This window comes from Artibeus jamaicensis, unplaced genomic scaffold, assembly GCF_021234435.1.
Source record: "Artibeus jamaicensis isolate MK-2021 breed Jamaican fruit bat unplaced genomic scaffold, CSHL_Jam_final contig_64, whole genome shotgun sequence".
Classification (NCBI taxonomy): domain Eukaryota; kingdom Metazoa; phylum Chordata; class Mammalia; order Chiroptera; family Phyllostomidae; genus Artibeus; species Artibeus jamaicensis.
In genome coordinates, this window is record NW_026521911.1 from 13,644,061 (window position 1) to 13,664,171 (window position 20,111).

Here is a 20,111-nt window from a genome sequence, read left to right on the forward strand (position 1 = left end):
GAGAGAGAGAGATTGCCATCTCTGGTCCTGAAAGAGCAGATAACTGGGATAATCCCACTTTACCAGTATGCTATTTATACAACTGTGAGTTCATAGTGGTTTAGGGCTGGGCGAGGCCTTCCTGGATCTTCTTGGGTTCGAGCCAAGTGCCTTTTTTATTTCCACATTAAAGAAAAATAAATCCTGTCCTTTCGGAATGCTGTCACATTGCTAGGAGGAGTTAATGTTCATTGACAGCGTAATTCCCAAACTGCCCTGTTACCTGTTCTCCATCTGTTGGGGAGGTGGACCCACTGAGCACTTGGAGAAGACGCCCACACTCCGGCTGCACACTGCTGTCCCAGCCGGGCCTCAGCCAGCCTTGGGCAGAGAGAGGCAATGTCTGCGTGCTCCAGCCAAAGCTGGTCCCACAGGAGAGTGTGGGGCTTGTGGACACAGTGACTTCAGCGCCACTTACAGTGTTGGCATATGCCTTGATTTCCTAGGACAAGGCAATAATGTGAACAACTACTTACAGACACCACAGGATCCAGTGTTCTTCTCGCTAACAAACCCGGATAAAATGTCACTCCTCCTTGAAGGACGTCCCCACCTGCAGCTGCTGGTGTCAGTACTGGGATCTCCTCCCAGCGTGAGCTTTGTTGCTCTGTCAGGGTGACAGGCTCCCCAGAGCTGTCACCCTCCAAACTTGTCTCTCCTCTGAGGGCACAAGCTGCGGTCAAGGGCCCCTGTGCGGCCACCAGCAGTGACATCCACCCGCCTTCATGTGGGTAAGTCCCACCTCGGCCCCACAGCCCCTGCGAAAGGGCAGCCTCTCCTCCGGTCCACTGTGCAGGTTCGAAGTGGACAGAACATGGACGATTATTCTGGTGGTTTCCCTAATCTGTGTCCCCAGGGCAGCAGGAGCCAGAGGATCCTGTGTCTGAAATAAAACAGGTGACTGGTCTGAAAGAGCAGGACGTACATTGCTCCTGTAGATACAGACCTTCCCGCTTCACCCTTGGGCTGGCTGTCCTTGCTTTGTTTTCCAATCTGAGAAATCAGTGCCCTTCCAGGGATGGCTGTGTGGTGCTCGTCCTGGGGAGCTGGATTGTTTTTGAGTAACTGCACCTTCTTTCAAGGTGAAGGAGAGCTGGAGGCTTCTAGCTGTCTAAGAAGCGCCCAAACAACCTGTTGAAAACTAAAAATAGGTCTCAGATTTACCTCATTGTTGTCTGTTTTCAAGGTCAGATTGGCTGAAGGTGCCGGTCAAAACAGCCAACCCTGCTTCCTTGTTACCTCTGTCTAAAAGGGCTCCCATGCACCTAGAAAATCTGGGGCCTTGCTGTGATGAGCGGGGTTTTGTGCTGGATGTGCAAGGGCTACAGAGTAGCCAACACATGAGACCCTCCTCAATTAGCTTTTACACTGGTAGCTATCCATAGAGTGGCTATAGTAAAAATAAAAATAACAATCATATTGGGTAGCTAACAATTAGAGAACCAGGCACCATAGGCCATGTTAATATTTTGATGCATTTCCTAATTTTACCCTCCCTATAGCCCTGTAAGGAGGGTCTTGTCACTGTTCTATTTTGCAAAAAGGAAACAGAGGCTTCCCCAGTGGGCTAGCTGTTCTCCATGAGCAGTTCTCCACCCTTCACTGCCCTGCTCTGTGCACGGGAGGCTGAGCCTTGCGGACAGCCGACCAGACTCCCTTTGAGCTGATTTTGGCAGGCTCCAGAGATCAGAGGGTGGAAGGGAGGGTCCGGCTGTGTCTTTCCCACTCCCTCCCTCTTCGGCACCGGACTCCCCGCGGTCGCTGCATTGCTGCCTGGACTGCACAGCTCTTGGCCCCCAGCCTCTTCTGTATTCCTTCCCTTCTTCCCTTCCACTTCCTGCCCTCACAGCAGCGATGGCTTCCCCAGGATGCTAGACCGCAGGTGCCCTCTGTCCTTGCTTGTGCGCTCAAGGCCGTCTGCTCTCACCTCCATTAGTGGCCACTTTGTTAAAGTCTCTTCATTGGAACGCATCATGGGCAAATTATGTTCCCGTGAAGGCCCTGATTGGTACACATAGTGAAAGAGATGCAGATCAGAGATTCAAATCCGTAATGTTCAGTAGTAGGAGAGGAAAAGTAAACGGATAATAAAGTAAGTAAAAGAGCCATGAGAAAGTGGTAGAAAGTGTTGTGAGAAATCAAAGGCCAACAAAAATACCTTGTTGAGGATGTGACATTATTAGGCCTTTTAAAAATGAGTAGGATTGAGACAAGTGGGTATGAAGGAAAGAGTTTCAAATGTGGGCAAAAGCACTGAAGCAGTAAAAGCACAAACCACATTTGGGAACAGAAATGGTTCGGTTCCAGATGTGGAATAAGCTTACGGATGCTGTTTCTCAAACCGCATGCTAAAGAACTCTGCTGTTCTGTGACATGTTACTACTATGTTGGGGGGGGGAAAGGAGTCCACAGTCAACTAAGACTGATCAGGTGTCTTTGAGATCAACGAACTTCAGCGGGTTTCTCTACTCGGGACTTCTCAGAGCATGAGAAGGGCTAACCCGCCTATTTGACTACCGTTCTTTCAGGGATGGTCTGTTAGCCTCCCTGAGAGTGTGGGGAAGAGACAGTTTGGGAAACACGTAGCGTCCAGGAGGCCTCCGCAACTGGGGGAATCTTGGCAATGTGATTCAGAACACACCGTGGCAGCTGTCACTCAGAGAACATTCCGGTTGCTCTGTGGAGAGTCCGTGGGAACGTCACGAGCTGTGGACAAATGGCGCCGGGCACCGTCATGCAGCCACCGTGTGCACAGCGAGGCGCGGTTAGCAGGCGGAGGGAAAGTCAGCTCTGTCGTGCTGACACGACCCACGCAGAACAGCGGTGAATGGACGAGACAGCCACTGAGGTTTATATCTCAGAAAGTATCGGAGCCCCAGTGGTTCCATTTCATATACAATGTGCCCTGTTCCTAGTGGCTGGCAAGTCAAATTATTTCACATCTGATAGTGTAAACTAAATGAGCCAGGCTCTCTGCTAGATTATACGATCAGTCAATAACTATAAATATTTAAAAACCTCTAAAGACTAGAAAGTCATAAAGATTAGAAAGAAGAGCAAGGCAGAGATCCTACTTGGACTGGCCAGTGGCCCAAGGCACTGGACCACAGCAAGAGGTGAGCTTGGATGTGACCCGCTCGAATCACCCTGGAACCATCGCCCCGGTCCCTGGAAACACAGTCATCCACAAAACGACTTGGTTCTGGTGCCAAAAAACTTGGGGACCACTGTAAAGAACTCTGGACAACTTGAGGTTGAACAGTTAAATATATAACTACAATGTAAGGTATGACTTCAGCACAACTCTCTGAAAACACAGAGACTGGACTTACACTTCTCGCACAGAAGGATTTCAGAGAGAGCTTGAGGAGGGAGTGGAGTTGGCCAGTGAGAAAAAAAGAAATCTCATGAAAGACGCTAAATTTGAACACCCAGACTCCCACATTTAACCACATGAAAGCTTACTCCACATAGTATAGAAAAGAGAATCCAATATTTATGAATAAATATAAACATAAATTAAAAACAAAAGCATATTACAAAGATGCCTTTTAAAGTTATGAAGATGTGGTAGAAAAGTTTATAATATAAATGTAAAGAGCATATCAAAGGTTATTAAAGTCCATTTTAAGGCCAGCAGCTCTGCTGCTTCTCCCTAAGTTAAAAGAAGAAAGAAACGCCTTTATTCTCCCTTTTGCTCTTGTTCACCAGACCCAGGACACAACTTAGAGTACTTCAAAGAGCTCCAGTGGGGGCCTTCGGAGACTTTCTGATTTTGCCCAGTGATTTCAAAATGTTTCTAGTTTTTCCATTTGAAATGATGCCCACAGTGCACAGGAAATCACTAGTGCCAAAGCCTGTTTTTCTTTCTAATAATTTTAGATGCTATATTGTTTTAAGTAGGATTAAAGCTTTCTTAGCTGCGCAGTTTTTTTAAGGCACCATATGTGACAATTTAACTATACAACTACTTTATATACTGTTTTTACATATTATACCCTCACATATTTATATAAAAAGCATACTGACTACTTTTATTTCCAAACACTTAAAATAAGTAATCTATACTTAACAAAAACAAAATTTTTTTAAAGTTGTAAATGTCATACAAACACATTTAAAAAAATTCAGTGCTGTAAAGGCTTTTTCTCATGGTTCTTTTTGCCAACTTTTAAAAAAATAATTATGGGAGGTCATCATGGTTTTGTTTTTCTACTGTGTAATATTCTAAAGCTATCATCATGAGAACAATTACATTTTATCCTTAACACACTGATAAATACAGATGTGATGAGATAAATGGTTCAATAGATACTTATTGAATAAAAGAACAACCGATGGCACCACAGGGGAAAATTAGAAGACAAAAATGCAATCCTGCCACCTGTTCGAATCGGTAATTTTTCCTGAATTTAATACTAAGAAACTCCTTGTTGCCCACAAACCAGACCTATGACAAGAAGATTTGGGGTTGAACAGGAATCCTGAGATAAATTTTTCTTAGGAAATCTAGCTTAACTTTTTGGTATTGATGCTATAACAGTTTCACTCATTCATTCAACAAATGTTAAAACATTTCTCGAGCATTCACTGTGGTAGCAGCAGTAGTAGCAGTAGTAGCAGTAGTAGTAGTGATACTACTAAGCGGTGATGCCCCCTTGGAACTTACTTTGTGCCGAGCCCTGTGCTGTGTGCTTCGTACTGATTCACTCACCCGGTCCTTACAACAGCTCTGTTAGCTCCACTGCACAGATGAGAAAAGTGAGGTGCAGAAAGCTGCAAAACTTGCCCATGGCCACCCAGCAACTGCATGAATTCTAAGTTGAATCCAAGTCAGTATGAATTTTAAACTGGATTCACATCCTATGCTACCCCGGGCCCCCATGGTAGAGATGCCCAGAGGTATGTGGATTATCCTCCGTAAGTCTTAAAATGTCATAAACTGAAGGACTGTAATAGGTCATCCAGGTTCTTCTTTTACAGATGCAGCCTCGAGGCCAGGCCAGTGAGGTGATTTACGCACCGTCACAGACACAGGTATAAACTGTCTCCTCCCGGCCCTCTGTGCTGTCACTCGGTCTATTTCTGTTTTCACTCACTACGCGACTCTGAAAAACCCCTTACTTAATAATAAACCACTGGATCTATATTATTGTGAAAATAAGAAACCATATGGAAATGATCTTTAAATATGCAATTTTATGTCCTTGGAAATAAGCCTCACTGGCTGATAACTTTCAAACAGACAAACTGTGAAGCTGCGTATGGAGCTTGGCCTCCTGGAAAATAAGCCCTAAAACTGAGTTTAGCAGCTCAGAGTTGGCACCGGCCTCTCACCTCCCTGCCTGCCCACACTTCCACTTATCTTTCAGTCCCATCCTGTCTCTGGCCCTGAGGCCATTTAACAGGCCATTACCCAGTGATTGTACAAGGGAATAGAAGCAAGGTAGGATCAAAAGAATATTTAGAGCTGTATTGACAACAGCAAGTGATTCAACCTCCTTACTGTAAGCCAAAAAAAGTCAGGTCTGGGAAGCAACATAACACAGAACCGGAGCCTGGCAAATGAATGGAAGAGATTGAGTAGAAGACGCAATAGTACAGCAGTGAGTGTCCTGCTGAACCACTTTAAACCTCGGTCTCCTCTTCTGCAAAATGGATGATCGTAGTCCCTAGTTTCTGTTTGCCTTGAAGATTACTTGTAATAAAGTGTATAGTATCCTACATGGCATATAGCATGCATTCAATAAACATAGTTATAATTACAATATTACAGTCCAGTCCCAGTTCTACCCCTTTCATGTACCCGCTGATGTTCTCATTTCTACAGAGGAGGATGTTTGTTAAAGCTTTGCTCAGACCTTCATCCTCTGACTTTGAGCTTGAATTGTACCACCTTATGGAAGCCATCAATCCCTGCCAGAGTGGGGATTATTAATTCTATCTTCCATGCTTTTTAGCTGTGGCCTGATCAGCCTTTATCTCATTTTCTCCCATCTTTGGTTTTGCTTTGTTTATATTCATAGCATAGATTCCTAAAGGTGAGATTTGCCTCTGTAGAGCTACTTACTTTATATAGAGCTGGTACTCAGTGAATGTCTGGACCTTGACCTGCACAGATTTTTAACCACTCAGTGGCTATACACATGGAAGGTATTTGAGGATTATGATTATGGCGTTGAACTGAACTCTTAATAAGCAGTGAGAATGTTGGTTTTTTGATTTGGTTTTTTTCTTAGGGAAGGGAGTGGGCAAATACAAAGGAAAAGCAAATATCTAGGCTCAGCCCGAGAATACATGCCATTTATTTACACAAGGCATTTCTGTGGGAGGTCAGAGTACTCTGTACACCTGTTCTCAGCATTGTCCTTGGGGCAATCACAGTGACAACCTTAGAGCCGGGTGGCATCCTCTCATGCACCACCGACAGCTCCAGGAAACAACAGAGGCAATGGTGCTTGTTCCAGCCCCGAGCCCCCTTCCATCAGCTGTAGTTAGAGCTCCGGTCTGGGAAGGGAGCGGTGGGCTCGGGACTGGCTGTGGGGACGGCTGCAGGCAAAGGATGTGCTCTTGGCTCCTTCCGTGTCTTGGTTTCCCACTCTGTATGATGGCAGTAACGATCTTATCCTCCGTGATTCCACCTCCCCGGATTGGATACAACGTCATTTTTAAGACTGCAGGGACAAATGAACAGTGAGTGTAGGAGTGGGTTGAGGTGTGCTGAGAACCGGGGCTCCAAAGCAGAGCTCAGGCACATTGTTGCCGCATAGCAGATAACGTAATAGCCAGCACTGGTTAAGGACTCTCTGTGCATCAAACAGTGCGTGTACCATTTTAGGTGCATTGATTCACTCAATCCGTAAAGCAGCCCTATGAGGTGGTCTTCATTTCACAGAGGAGGAAATGGAGGCCCAGAGAGGTAAGTCAAAGGTGCACAGCCAGTGAGTGGCAGAGCCCGGAGCGGAGCTCCCATAGCTGAGTGAGTGCCCTGGCGCCCTCTTAATCGTGTCCTGGTCTGCCTTCCTGTGGGTGTCTCTTTGATTTGGAGCCTGGAACAAAACTTTACATGTACTATGTGCTAAAAGGCATTTGCTGAATCGGAGTGAAACTAATAAAACTCGAGCACAGTTTGGGAAGTCTCTCCCTTCTCCCCTCCTTCCAAGTCCACCCTCAGCTCCTCTCTTAGGTAAAGTATTTGACTTTCAGTGGTGTGTCTCCAGTTGAGAACTACAGACCCTTAAAGATTCATTATTTTTTCCTATTTATGATTTAAATACGAATGTGAACACAGTTTGGACCAATGGGGTAAATGTGTGATTACCAAGAGCTGCTTTGGCCTTCAGTGCCTATGAGTGCTATGCAGTGCCACAAGCGGTTACCACTTCGGTTCTGACGGTAACAACAAAGGAACAGCGCAAAGCCCGTCTCTAAATGATGTACTAGACTCTACGGCTGCTATTACAATGGCACAGAGTGTGAGGAAAGGAGGTGCGATAGCTGCAACAGGAAAGAGGTGAGAAAATTGGGTCAGCTCAGGACACCTCTCACGCCATGACGGCGGGAGACTCGCACAGAACTCAAACGTACCCGCCCTACACAATCCGTACCGCATAACGCTGGTCGCTGAGTAAACACTACCGATTTACATTTTATAGTTCTGGGGGGAGATTTTTATGCTTAATTTATACATTTGTTTTGGTTTTATTCCAGAGTTGTTTAAAAGAGATGCCATAAGGTTATGGCTGGTTTTACTGTATGTACATATGCAACATTTTAAAAGAAAATAATTGAATCCAATACTGAGGCGGCGTAAAAAATGTTGCCCTTAAAATAATGCAGAATATCAGTTTCCCTCGCATTTGAGAAACGCTACATAATAACATGTATTTGAGGCTTTGCTGTTTAAAACAGATTAGAAACACAAACATATTAGATATGTCGTTAACACTTTGGCATGAAATGGTATGTGAGACGCCCCCTTTTTGAGAGCAGGCTTTGATGGGAGAAAGGCTAAAAGACTTGATAGAAAAAGTGTGTACGCAGTGCTCCGAGGCAAGTCGTTAAACCTCCGTAAGCCCCTGGGTTCCTTATCTGGAACGTGGTGGTCATCTGCGCCTCCTTCTTCACAACCGCCTACGTGTAAACCCGGTTCCCAGAGGTGCTCCAAGTGCTCGGTAAATAGTCATTTAAATAGAATACTGATGTATTTAGGAGACAGTAGGAAGGCTCTACCTCTACGTTCTTAAATGGCACAGTCACCCGCCTGGCTGGAGGGAAGACCCCGATTGTGGACCCCTCGGAGGGACTTTGAGAGGCAGGCCCGCTGGGCGAGGAGGTGGCTCCACCAGCTGGTGCCGCGCGAGAGCCGAAGCCCGTGGGCCGAGCAGCCGACACCCGGGGCTGCCCAGCCCCTGTCCTGCTCCGGCCCCCATGCAATGCAGGAGGGGAGGCAAAGCTTTGGTGGTCGTGACGCCAGAATTCGGGATTCCGTTCCTTGGAGGCACCTGAGGAACTGGGCGAAGCGGAAAGGAACTCGGTCGTCTCTCCCAGGGTTTGTGGGGTGGGGAGCGCACAGGGATTTCGCCGGGCAGAGGGGCTTCCCTGGGCACCAGCTGCGGCCCGCGTCCCCAGCTCGGTCGACTGGGGGCAGGGGGAGCGGTACGTGTCTCTCCAAGCAGGCAGCGATCTGGAGGCGTCTGTCTTTGTGAGCAGAAAGCGGACTCCGCCCGCGGCGGGCGCGGCGTTGGAAGGGTGAAGGCGCTCGGGGTCCTGGGCAGAGCGGGCCCTCCGCGAGAACCGGCGCTGACTGGCGCCGAGAGGCCGGGACAGGCGAGCGCTGCTGCGCCGCAGGGACCCACCTGCGCTGGGCCGCGCCGCCCCGCTCCGTGCTGCGTCCGGCCGCGGGGGGCGGGGGTGCGGGCGGGGGCGGTGGCGGCGCGCGCGGCTTCACCGTGGGCGGAGGCGGGGCGGGCGGGCCGCGCGAGGCGCGGGGGGCGGACCCGCCCGCTGCCGGCACGGCCCGCCTGCCCGCTAGCACTCGGTCGCGCCGCGGGGCAGGCATGGGAGCCGAGCGCGCCCTCCCGGCGCCCACACCTGTCTGAGCCGCGCGAGGAACCCCTGCCCCGGCGGGCAGCCCGGCGCGGGTGAGTGCGGGTGCGGCCCGGGCGCACTCCCGGACGCGGGGCAGCGCGGCGAGGGGAGGAGCGGGACAAAGGGCGGGTGCGCACGGGGTGGGGTGCGTGCGCGGGGCACCCGAGAGGTGGCCCGGGCCTCCCTCGGGGCTCGAGAGCTGGGACCTGCGGCCTGAAGGAGCTGTGCGGAGACTCAGCCGTTGCTGAGCGCTCGGATTCACGCACTGTCACCCGTGAAGCGGATGGGGAGAGAGGCTCCCGAAAACTGCTGTCTTGGATGCCGGGTGGGAGTGGAGAAAGCTGGCTCTGGGCAGGCTCTCCTCTGGCTGGACGGTGGCAACACCCCCACCTCTTGCGAGCACGCACGCACCGCCATCACCACCACCACTTGTTCTCCTTGAGTTGTGCGTATATGTGTGCCAACGACAAGACCTGAACATTGATTTTTAATCCTAGGCACGTGATTGTGAACACACCTTAGCAAGCAAAAAAAAGTGCAGTTTGGGGACTAGGATCTTTTCTGTGGAGTCTTAAGTTGATGATCGTGTGCTTCCCCCAAGAAACTAGTGTCTGTGAACAACGGTTGTTGAAAGCAAATAATTCTTTAGCCCGTGGACACTTATCATGAGTTAACTTACAAATAAAAGCTTGAAAAAATTAAAAAGTGTTTCAAAAGAGGAAAGAAAAGTTGTTTTGGTGAAGGAAAATTGCCACTGCCCTTCGGGCTGCAAATCTGGTTTGCATAAGGAGAAAACAGCTGATGAAAATCCAGTTTGTTTTACTGCCCTTTGGGCGACACCCAAGAGACTTCAAAAACAGCCCCTAGTGGGTGGAAAGCTCCCAGTTAGTGTTGGCATGGGGCTGACTTCTCCCAGCTCCTGGAATTGAACTTGAGGGGTCCCAAGCGCTTTTTAGGATCAGATAGGCCAATGTGACGATCATTTTTTGCGTGGTGGTGTGGGAAAGAGTTAAATTTATAGTTTGAAGTTAGCCGTGGCCAAAAGCTGAATGGCAAATTAATATCACGATATTTAGAGCACTTGTTTCAGGATCTTATTTGTGCATAGAGCGTTTAAAATAGACCTTATCCCTGTGTCTCTCAAGAAGCCTCTTAGGAGTGGATTGGAGGTGGGGTTGGAGAGAAGAAACTTAGGAAGTGCCACAAAAAGCCATTATATTTACTCATGAAAGTGTTTGCGATCATATGCACACTATCTGCATTTGAATCAATTGTTTCATTTGCTTTTGTCCCACCTACATAAAGTGAAGAGATAATCTGTCATGCTGTCTTGGGCCTGAACTGGAAAGGAAGCCTTTTTTCCAAGGTAACTAATATGGACCCCATTTTGTAATACTGACAGCTTATTCAGGTAGATGGTGAATGGTGGGTGCGTTTTTCTGTCTGTAGCATAAATGCCAAAGTGCCCATTAGTGGACCTGAGAACACTGTTGGCCCCGCTCTGCCGCGTTTGAGAGTCTCAGGTTCTCCTGCACATGGCCGCTCATACACCCCCCCAGGATTCAATTCACCAGGCATTATTCATGCATAACTCCCACGGACTCTGGGGAATTTGTTTCTCATGGATTCACCATTGACAGTTTTATGCACTCTGTTCTTGTTCTTCTGCCAGGTTTGTTCCAGGTCACTGGGATAGTTCATTTTGCCTAAAATCTGACAGAGAAGAAGTTAAGCTTCATTGGACCACAAGATTATGTGTAGGGTGGCTGGACTGGAAATGCCCTGCATTTCTGTCCTGTACAAGACTATAATTCTTAAACCGTTATGTGATCAGGTCTGTTTTCCTGTAACAGATTCCGTAACTTTGGAAAATGAGAGCAAGCCTGGCTACAGAGCTTTGTCCGTTTTTAGGTATTTGCTTTAGAAATTAGCATGGTTTCACTGTTCACTATCCCTGGCCACAGATTCCGTGGAAAACCCTTTGTCATTCTTTCAACTGGTGTTCAAAACCTTTATCTTCACAAACTTTCCCACTGTTTCTTTCTGTCGTTGTTGTTTATAGTGGTCACAGAAGTTCCTAGGTTGTGCAGTAGTTTACACCTTGTCCTATGAATTAGATTTTCCCTCCCAGCACTTACTTGCTATGGGAGTTTTTCATTCTCCCAAACACTTGCCCTCTTGAGGAAACCTGTGTTGTTGCAGTTTTGAAGACCACGGTGCAGAACTAGAAGAGGGCAGTTTCGGCGCCCAGTCTGCAAGCAGATTGAGTGTTGTTTGCACATCGGATCATGTGCATTGTTCCTTCGCCACGAGGTTAGTAGTGGGCTTGTGAGGTGGCAGCATCCTCATAAGGCGTCCATAATTTTAGACAGGGGACGGCGGCACAGTGGCTCACAAGGAGTGATGGAGCATGGAAGGTATAATCCTCTTGTGAGTCAGATACACAGAGGTGCAAAAGGAATACAGTTTCCATATTACTAAGCATGGTGAAAAAAATATTTGCCTACCTTAGTTTTCCATTCTGCTTTGCTTTTAGGTGAAATAATGCATGAAAATACTCAGTTGAGAACTTTAAAAGATAAGTATGTATATGTGGAATCCGTACCCTATAAAGGCTTATTCCTAAAAATTAAATGTTGTATACCTGAATTTTCTTCATCCAGATTTAGATATAATGAGATAAGACTTGGAAATATTCTTTCTTTTTCTTAAGGTCTGAGTTTTCCAGACAGTTCTATTAAGGATAATGGGATTCATTTGTAAAGACAGAGAATTTAAAATTATATACCCTATTTAGTTACCTTTCCAGTTGTGAGCTTATGAATGTTTTTATTACATTCTGGAGTATTTATGCTTAAATACTTCAATGGGCAAGGCACAGGCTTACCTACAGTTTATAAAACTGGAAACAATCATTATTTGTCTCCTGGGGAATTAATTCTATAATCAGGTGAGCCAAGAAATTGATGCAAAGCCACCAGCCTAATTTTAAAGAGTCTCCGTTACCCTTGGTGTGTCATCGATGGGGAAGGGGTCAGGGGGAGGTGCAAGCACCTCAGGAAAGGCCTTCGGGGAGCAAGCAGTGGGGTCAGTTCTCCCTCCGGCTTTCCTGAGAGCGTTTCACGCCCAGCACCCCCCCTCCACTCCTGAAAGCCGCCCTCTGCTGGAGGCCTTTGTTCCCTTTGAGACTGAGCACCCAAATCTCATCCCCCAGATAAGGAGATACACAGGATAAAATTTCCTTTTTCTTTTCTCCAATGCTTCCACCCCCCAAAATTTCATTAGTAGAAGCTCCTGCCTGAGTAGTAAAGGACAGTGGTCTTTAAAACAACCCAGTGCTTGACCTGGATTTTTGTGACCCTAGAAAAGTGTAAAATTAGAGAAGCCTGGACCTGAAAAGACTAAAGAGAATGCCTGGTACTCATAGCAGCCTTTAAACCACCCTAAACACACAGTTGGTAAAGGAGTGAGCAGTTTATGAAGCTGTAACTTTAATACCATGTCAGTTTAAACCCATCTGGGGACCTGAGAACACACAACTTTATTTTCCAATTTCTGGTCAGGTATTTTTAAAAACTGAAACAGTTTGGAATAATCTGACCTGCGTTAATTTCTAAGTGTGAACTAAAGTGGTTTTAAAATCCAGTTTTGCAGCTTTCAGTTATAGATAAACTTGAATCAAGATAGAAAATGTTGTTAGAACAAGATTGTACCCCACAAGTTAATGAATAGATTTAAGCAATAATAGAAGGAACTTGTAAGCAGTGTTTCAAATGAATAGAATCACTGTTTTTGGGGGGTATTTGAAAAGCTTATTCTTAAGGGATTAGAACTTCACCTTGCCCTCTGGTTTCGCAGTTCTTTTTTTATAGATGGCTGACATCTTAACTGGCTAAACGACCAGAAGTTCAGTTGTAAGACTCTGAGTTGGTAACATTATCTACTACCCATTAGGTAATATTCTATCTAGAACAGTAGTGCTCCGTGGTGGACTCCGCAGCAGCCCTGGCAGACTGTGCGGTGTGTACGGGTCCCAGAAGGTGCCCGACACAGTCATCCCTCGTTCTGCTGCGGAACACATTTGAGACTCTGCACTGCGAGGCTGGAGTGAGGCTGTGCCTAGTCTGGGAGCCTCGCTGCCCGCCCAGCGCTGCTCACACCCAGGGAGAGACCTGTTCTCATTTCTCCACACCCACGAACTCTCACGGACTGGTTTCTAGGAACACCCTTCCTTTCTGAGAGACAGCCGTTGAGAAATGAACAAGTGAAAGAGGTGTGCCATGGTCGCACGTGTGAAATGAGGCATGCTTCCAGGCCTTGGGAAGTGTGTTTTAAATGGGCAGAGCACTTGGAAAAATGGAATTAGAGTTAATTTTTGCCTGAGAGGGGGTTAACTCATTAACACGAGGTTCCCATGTAGATCCTAGTCTCTAATTTCCTGCCATTCTCTTCTCTGACACCCTCGCCAATGGACTGGTTTAGTGTTGGGACAAATGGATGGAGCTAAAGACAGATGCCACTGGAGCGATTCTGCCGCAGTCGATAATTCTCGCTGTCTATTCCCTGAATCCTGTTAACATATACATTTCAGGGCTGGGATTTTAAAACGCATGATCTGGATAATTAATTTAAGCATCTTTTAACTGTCATGTTCGTCATCCACATGGAAAATGCTGTCTACACCTTATGATAGTATAACATTGTTATAACATTATATCATTGTTGTACAATAGTGTAACATTGTTTCACTGCCTCCTGTCTTTCTCCTGAGAGTCCTACAGTATTTTGATAACAGGAATACCTGGCAGCTTGCACCTCTGTCTGAATTCTGTGTTTTCTGTCTTAAGATGAGCTGAAGTCAAACGCGGCCTACCACATCTGCGGCCCCCTGAGCGCGGGCATCAACATCCTCCGTGTCAGTCAAAGGAAGGAGGGGGAGTGTCTAGGGCTCCGAGACACAGTCCTGTGGGAGACGCAGGATCCCCCCTAGTATATATCACACTTGGCAGGGATTCTGGTGGGGGGTCATTTAGTCACCTGGACAGGAACTTACATAGCAGAAAGGCTGTCCAAGCACTAGATACATCCAGGAGCTGGGTCCTCGCGCAGGACATGGGAATAATCAGGTACAGAGCCATCCCTTGTAATCCCCTAAAGGGTCACCCTCACCACACCTACCCCACACTGGGGAGGGGGCCTCTCTCAGCCTTAGCGACCCCTCCCACATTTACTTAGAACTTCAGTCTTGATAGTACCCTCAAGGTGTATGCACACGCACCCCATGATTTCAAGGCTTTAGAGAAATAATTGGATGTATTTCCTCCTTCAAAAAGGGCCCAGGGAATCCTTCCTATTGGGGAAAATGTGGAGGAGCAGTTTCAAAGAATCAGGAAGTCCTGAGGAATAGGCTTTTCCAGGACCTCATTCCTTTCCTTTCCTAACCCTGATCTCCCTGATGGAAGTAGAATCAAAGACAAGGAGACAAGCAAAAGGATCCAAGAGGTGGGTGGGGCACCCACATGTTTGAGAAATACAGCGGGGGGATAGTGGGGGTATAGATTGGCATACTCAGCTGGACTGGATCAGCTCAACGGGAGTCTTCAGTCGTCTGTAAAAGAAAGCAAAAGGCACCCAGAGTTGCCAGCGGGTCTGTACTGGCGAAGAGGGAGAGGGTGAGAATAATGAAACGGGTTTTCCTGGCTCCTGCTACGTTCCACTAGCCTCCCGAGACCTGACCCCTCCTTGCTCTAGTTTTGGGGTTTGGGTTATGAATGAACTGCCCTGCTGAGACAGTTTCTCTTGAGCAGAAGGTTCAGAGCTGGTCAGAGCCGACCAATGCTTGAACATTCGTGGAAGTGCTACTTCCCATTTCTTTTTCTACTACCACCACTTTTACTTTCTACTTCTACTGCTTCTTTTTGTTTGTTTCTTTGTTTTTCTTCTGGGGCAATGGATCTCTCTTTAAACATACCTTTCAGGAGAAAGTCCAAACTCCTTCACTTCGCACACGGAGCCCTTCGTAACCCAACTCTCGCCTGTTGACTCTGCCTCTGCCTCTGCTCCTCCCCAGCTGAGCTGAGCTGAGCTGAGCTGAGCTGAGCTGAGCGTGATTCCTGGGATGCCTCGTACTGCTGCAGGACGCCCGGAGCTCACGGGCTTGTTTCCTCTGAGTCCCCTTCACTCTGTCTTGTCTTGTCTAACTTCCATTCAGCTGCAACGCCCACCTCAACCAACACCTCCTCCACAACACCTCCCTCTTCTTACCCTTAGAGCCGACTTCACGCCCTTTCTCTGAGCTACCACATCATCCTCATTCATCTCTCTGTGCATCCTTCAACAAAAGTAGTTTCTGAGCCACCGTAATCCCTCCCTCATTCTTCCACTAATACAGTCATTCATTCAACAAATCTGTGTCGAGTGCTAGCCTAGGTCCGCATTCAAGGCATTTAGACTAGCTGGGACCACAGATGCAAGACCTGAAAAGGTCACCAACAGCAACAGTCATAATGGGACTGACCCTTGACAGAGGTCCTGGTAGTGTAAGACAGAACCCAAAGGAAGAAGAAATGTTTTGATAGAGGCCTGACTACTCTGGCACTAAATTTATTACAGTTAAGGGTGTTCTAAATTGAAAGCAAAAAAAAAAAGTCTCAGACCCTTCTGAATGCACCCACCATTTATAGGCAATGGGAGTCCCCGTACGTGTGACACTGTGGAGCTGTCCCTTCGGGACGCCTTGTCACTCAGGAAGCTAAGGAATTTAAATTTGTCCTCTACGTGAGCAAGTTGCTCTGTAGATGCTCCAAGTTCATGCTATAATGAGAATGAGAGGAAAGAAGGAAAGGAAGTCAGGGGATGAGAGAGGTAGGAAAAGATAGAGGTTTCGTATGAAGCACAAAAGAAGGCTCAGAACTACAGGGAAATTGGGGATGGCCCAACAGTTCACTTGGGGATGAATGCCCCACGCACGCTGCCCTGCCGTGGGCCGTCATTTGGAGCATCTTAAACGTAGAAAGGAATGAACACCTGATTTCATTTTGGGCACCTAGCCGCGGGAATGCTCCAAGGTCAAGCCCTTGCATTGTAAGTGAGACCGTTATCTGGGGATTGCTCTCCACACCCGGATTCCTGAGGAGGGTTTGCAGACGTAGCAACAATGACAGGCATGCGGCCGACTGCTTCTGTGGTAAGAAGAGTGCTGAGGCCCCTTGCCCCCCTGACCTCCTTGTGTTTGTTTCCACAGAGTGGTGCTCAGCATGGCGGGGATCCCAGGGCTCCTCTTCCTCCTCCTCCTCCTCCTCCTCTTCCTCAGTGTTGTTGGCCAGGCGAGCCCCTCCGGTCCCCACTGGAAACCCACTTGGCCTGCTTACCGCCTCCCTGTCATCTTGCCCCAGTCCACCCTCTACTTACCTAAGCCCGACTTTGGGGCCAAAGCCAAATTGGAAGTGTCCTCCTCATGTGGACCCCAGTGTCATAAGGGAACTCCACTGCCCACTTATGAAGAGGTCAAGCAGTACCTGTCTTACGAAACACTCTATGCCAATGGCAGCCGCACCGAGACTCAGGTGGGCATTTATGTCGTTGGCGGCGGTGGGGCTGAGTCTTCGGGCAAGTCTCGGAGGAAGCGGCAGATTTACGGCTACGACAGCAGGTTCAGCATTTTTGGGAAGGACTTCCTGCTCAACTACCCCTTCTCAACGTCGGTCAAGTTATCGACCGGCTGCACTGGCACCCTGGTGTCCGAAAAGCACGTCCTCACGGCTGCCCACTGCATACACGATGGGAAAACCTACGTGAAAGGAACCCAGAAACTCCGAGTGGGCTTCCTGAAGCCCAAGTATAAGGACGGTGGTCGAGGGGCCAACAACTCCAGCTCCACGGTGCCTGAGAAGATGAAATTTCAGTGGATCCGAGTGAAACGCACCCATGTGCCCAAAGGCTGGATCAAGGGCAATGCCAACGACATTGGCATGGATTACGACTATGCCCTCCTGGAACTCAAAAAACTTCACAAGAGAAAGTTCATGAAGATTGGGGTGAGCCCTCCCGCCAAGCAGCTGCCAGGGGGCAGAATCCACTTCTCCGGTTACGACAATGACCGCCCGGGCAATTTGGTGTACCGTTTCTGTGACGTCAAAGACGAGACCTACGACCTGCTCTACCAGCAGTGCGATGCCCAGCCCGGGGCCAGCGGGTCCGGGGTCTACGTGAGGATGTGGAAGAGACAGCAGCAGAAGTGGGAGCGAAAGATTATCGGCATCTTTTCAGGGCACCAGTGGGTGGACATGAATGGTTCTCCGCAGGATTTCAACGTCGCTGTTAGAATCACTCCTCTCAAATATGCCCAGATTTGCTATTGGATTAAAGGCAACTACATGGACTGTAGAGAGGGGTGACCACAGGGGCCCTTCCCGCTGCACTTAAAGGTCTTCGTGTCCTTATTTTAGCAGAGGTCAAATTGTGTCATTGGAGTGTGTGTGTGTGTGTGTGTGTGTGTGATGTGTCATAGCATCTTTTACCTAATTTTTTAAAATTGCAAGATGACTGGCTTTATTATTTGAAAATGGGTTTGTGTATCATATCATGTAAGCGGTCCGAAGGCATCCTTTTGCATAGAAAGAAAAAGCATACTGATGTTTGGGGCAGTCGGGACTCGTTAGCCATGAAGTTGATCTTTTACTTTTCGAGAACTATGATTTTTATTTCATCTGAACGTGTTTCAAAGGTTTATATTAAATATGTGGCATACAGGAGATACAAATTCTCATGTGTGTATATGTGTGTATTTCCCCCAAGAGTCCTCTTATTTTTATTTTTAAGGCCTAATCACCAACGTTTTCAGATTGCGGCGTTCCCCAGCACCTACGACTGTTCAGGACTTTCCACAATACTTCAGAGACAGGCAGTTACAATGATTCAGATGTGAGACATTTGCACAGTAGTCCTTGATCAGCAGAATAATTTGTTGACTATTTTGGTACACATATTAAACTATATTTTACAGCCAGCCAGTCAGTCCCCAAGCTGTTTTTAGTTTTGAAATACTTTCCCTTCCCAAGACTGTTGCTCTGCTTCTGGGGAAGACTTTGCATATGGTTCTGCCAGCTTCGCCGTCACACCGGCTTCGGCGAGATTGTTGATGCCGGCCCTTCCATTTTGCAGGATCTCACTCAGGTTTCTTGAACTAGCTGTTTTCCAGGAGACGGTAACCAGGGCCTAATTAGAACAGGCTGTGGTGCTTCCCAGCTAACAACACGGCCGCACTAAAAACAGTCATTGCATTTTACCCCCGGGGGGGTAGCACATCTCGTGTTTTATCATTTGGACGGAGTAATTGAAAATGAATTAAATTCCAGAAAACAATGGGCACATGGCTTGGCCGATGTCACGACAGAGGAACCGCTAGTTGGCAGCCCGGCACAGTCACGCAGTGTCATTCGAGTGGCTCTGCGTGGCGTTTGGTGCGCTTTGGGGAGCTGCACGCTTGTGCAGTCAGGACACTTTTGTGCTTTACTTATTTCAGAGTAAAAATATTTAGAAGGTGCTTTAAGAGAAAAAAATGACTTTTTTCTTTTTTAGTAGCTGTAAAGGGACCTGTTTTACTGGACTACTCTAAGCTACAGGCACACGTAATCAACAGGGACAAGCCGGAGAATGCGAAGGGATCGGAATCACCACTCCAATAAATGCCTTTAGGAATGTTCCTCAACGTGGCGATCATTGTGTGTGAGGAAAAGAGTCTGACTTACGTTTTCGCTTTTCACCTCTCAGCCCGAGTGCTTCTTTCTAACTGTATTACAAATGGGCTACAAGGCAGGGGTGTCCCCGCACCCCGGGGAGTTTCAGCCAGCCTTGTGACTGTCCCTGAGGACTTGAACGTGCAGCACTGACGCCCACACCTCCTCCAGGGGGCTTTTGGCTTGTGTGTCTCTTGAGCTTTCTAGATGGATAATCCTGACAGGGCGCTCAAGAGTCTAACGGCAGTGCTTTCTTCAAATCTCATCAGAAATACTGTGCAAAGCAGCGAGACACAGGGCCGCCAGGAATGTTCTGAGCTCCAGTGCGGTTGCTTTGGAACGGACAAGAGTCCAGCCTGAGGAAGAAGAGCGGTCTCCAGCTCCATGTCTGGTGTTCGAGGGTTCTGTTTGCGTTTGCTTTTGCTTGCAGCAAAAAGATGTCCACTGAACACCTGGAATAGAACTGATTGTTGAAAAAAATAAACACACCTTGATTCCTTCATTTTCATTTTTGCAAAGTTTAAACTTCCCTCACCCTGGGTAGGTAATGACACAAAGTCAAAATAATGTCAATGTTTAGATGTACTTCACCACAGAATTGTAACCGCATGCTCTGTACAGTGTGACTCATAGGAACATAAGGTCACTCGATGGGTCCGTCTTTTCAGGGGGAGTAAAAGGAAGCATGGTGTTAAACTGTCGTGGAAGTTGGAATAAAAAGGAGAAGAGCTCATGATATTCTTAATATAATTAGTGCCTTATGTGTATTGGTTCTGCATTGTAAGGATCTATTCCCAGTAAGACGAGTAGAACGTTTCCCAAAGTATGTGCCTCAAACAGTCATCCCTCCAGATTTTCTACCGAAAATGAAAAGGGCACCATCGTCAAGGAGCAGGGGGGTGCCTTTCACTATTCCCTCTTTGTCAGGGATTCACATGCTTGTTTGCATGTTAAACACTCCAAGAAGTCGTGTACTAAAGAGACATGTTACTATTTTAAAATCTGCATTTCAATAAACATTTTTGATCCCTGAACCCTTGTTTTCTCCAGCAATACTTACGAGCAATTTAGTGTCTGAGAAATACATGTTGGGGATCGCTGTAACAGTCTTTGGGTCCAGGCAAGGACACACGACGTCTGATGCGCCCCGAGTGCTGTGAGATGTCGGCGCCTTTGGGGTTTAACCGGACCCCCGGTGCAGGTGTGAAAATGCTCAGACAAAACAGCAGAGAAGAAACTTGAAAA

The 20,111-nt window shown here is 47.5% G+C and overlaps 1 protein-coding gene across 8 annotated transcripts; it reads left to right on the forward strand.

The window, feature by feature from the left end:
• The first annotated feature begins 8,456 nt into the window (after positions 1-8,456).
• PRSS23 (serine protease 23) lies at positions 8,457-19,900 on the forward strand. Of its 8 annotated transcripts, none has more exons than XM_037142821.2 (5): positions 9,032-9,182; positions 10,435-10,495; positions 11,332-11,442; positions 14,463-14,631; positions 16,373-19,900. In XM_037142821.2, exons 4-5 carry the CDS (start codon positions 14,585-14,587, stop codon positions 17,523-17,525), a joined length of 1,200 nt encoding a protein of 399 aa, XP_036998716.1. In that variant the 5' UTR covers positions 9,032-9,182; positions 10,435-10,495; positions 11,332-11,442; positions 14,463-14,584; the 3' UTR covers positions 17,526-19,900. The 8 variants fall into 8 exon arrangements, with proteins under 8 accessions (XP_036998715.2, XP_036998716.1, XP_036998717.1 ...); XM_053670822.1 differs by lacking the exon at positions 9,032-9,182 and adding an exon at positions 9,334-9,574; XM_037142822.2 differs by lacking the exon at positions 10,435-10,495.
• The last annotated feature ends 211 nt before the right edge of the window (positions 19,901-20,111 follow it).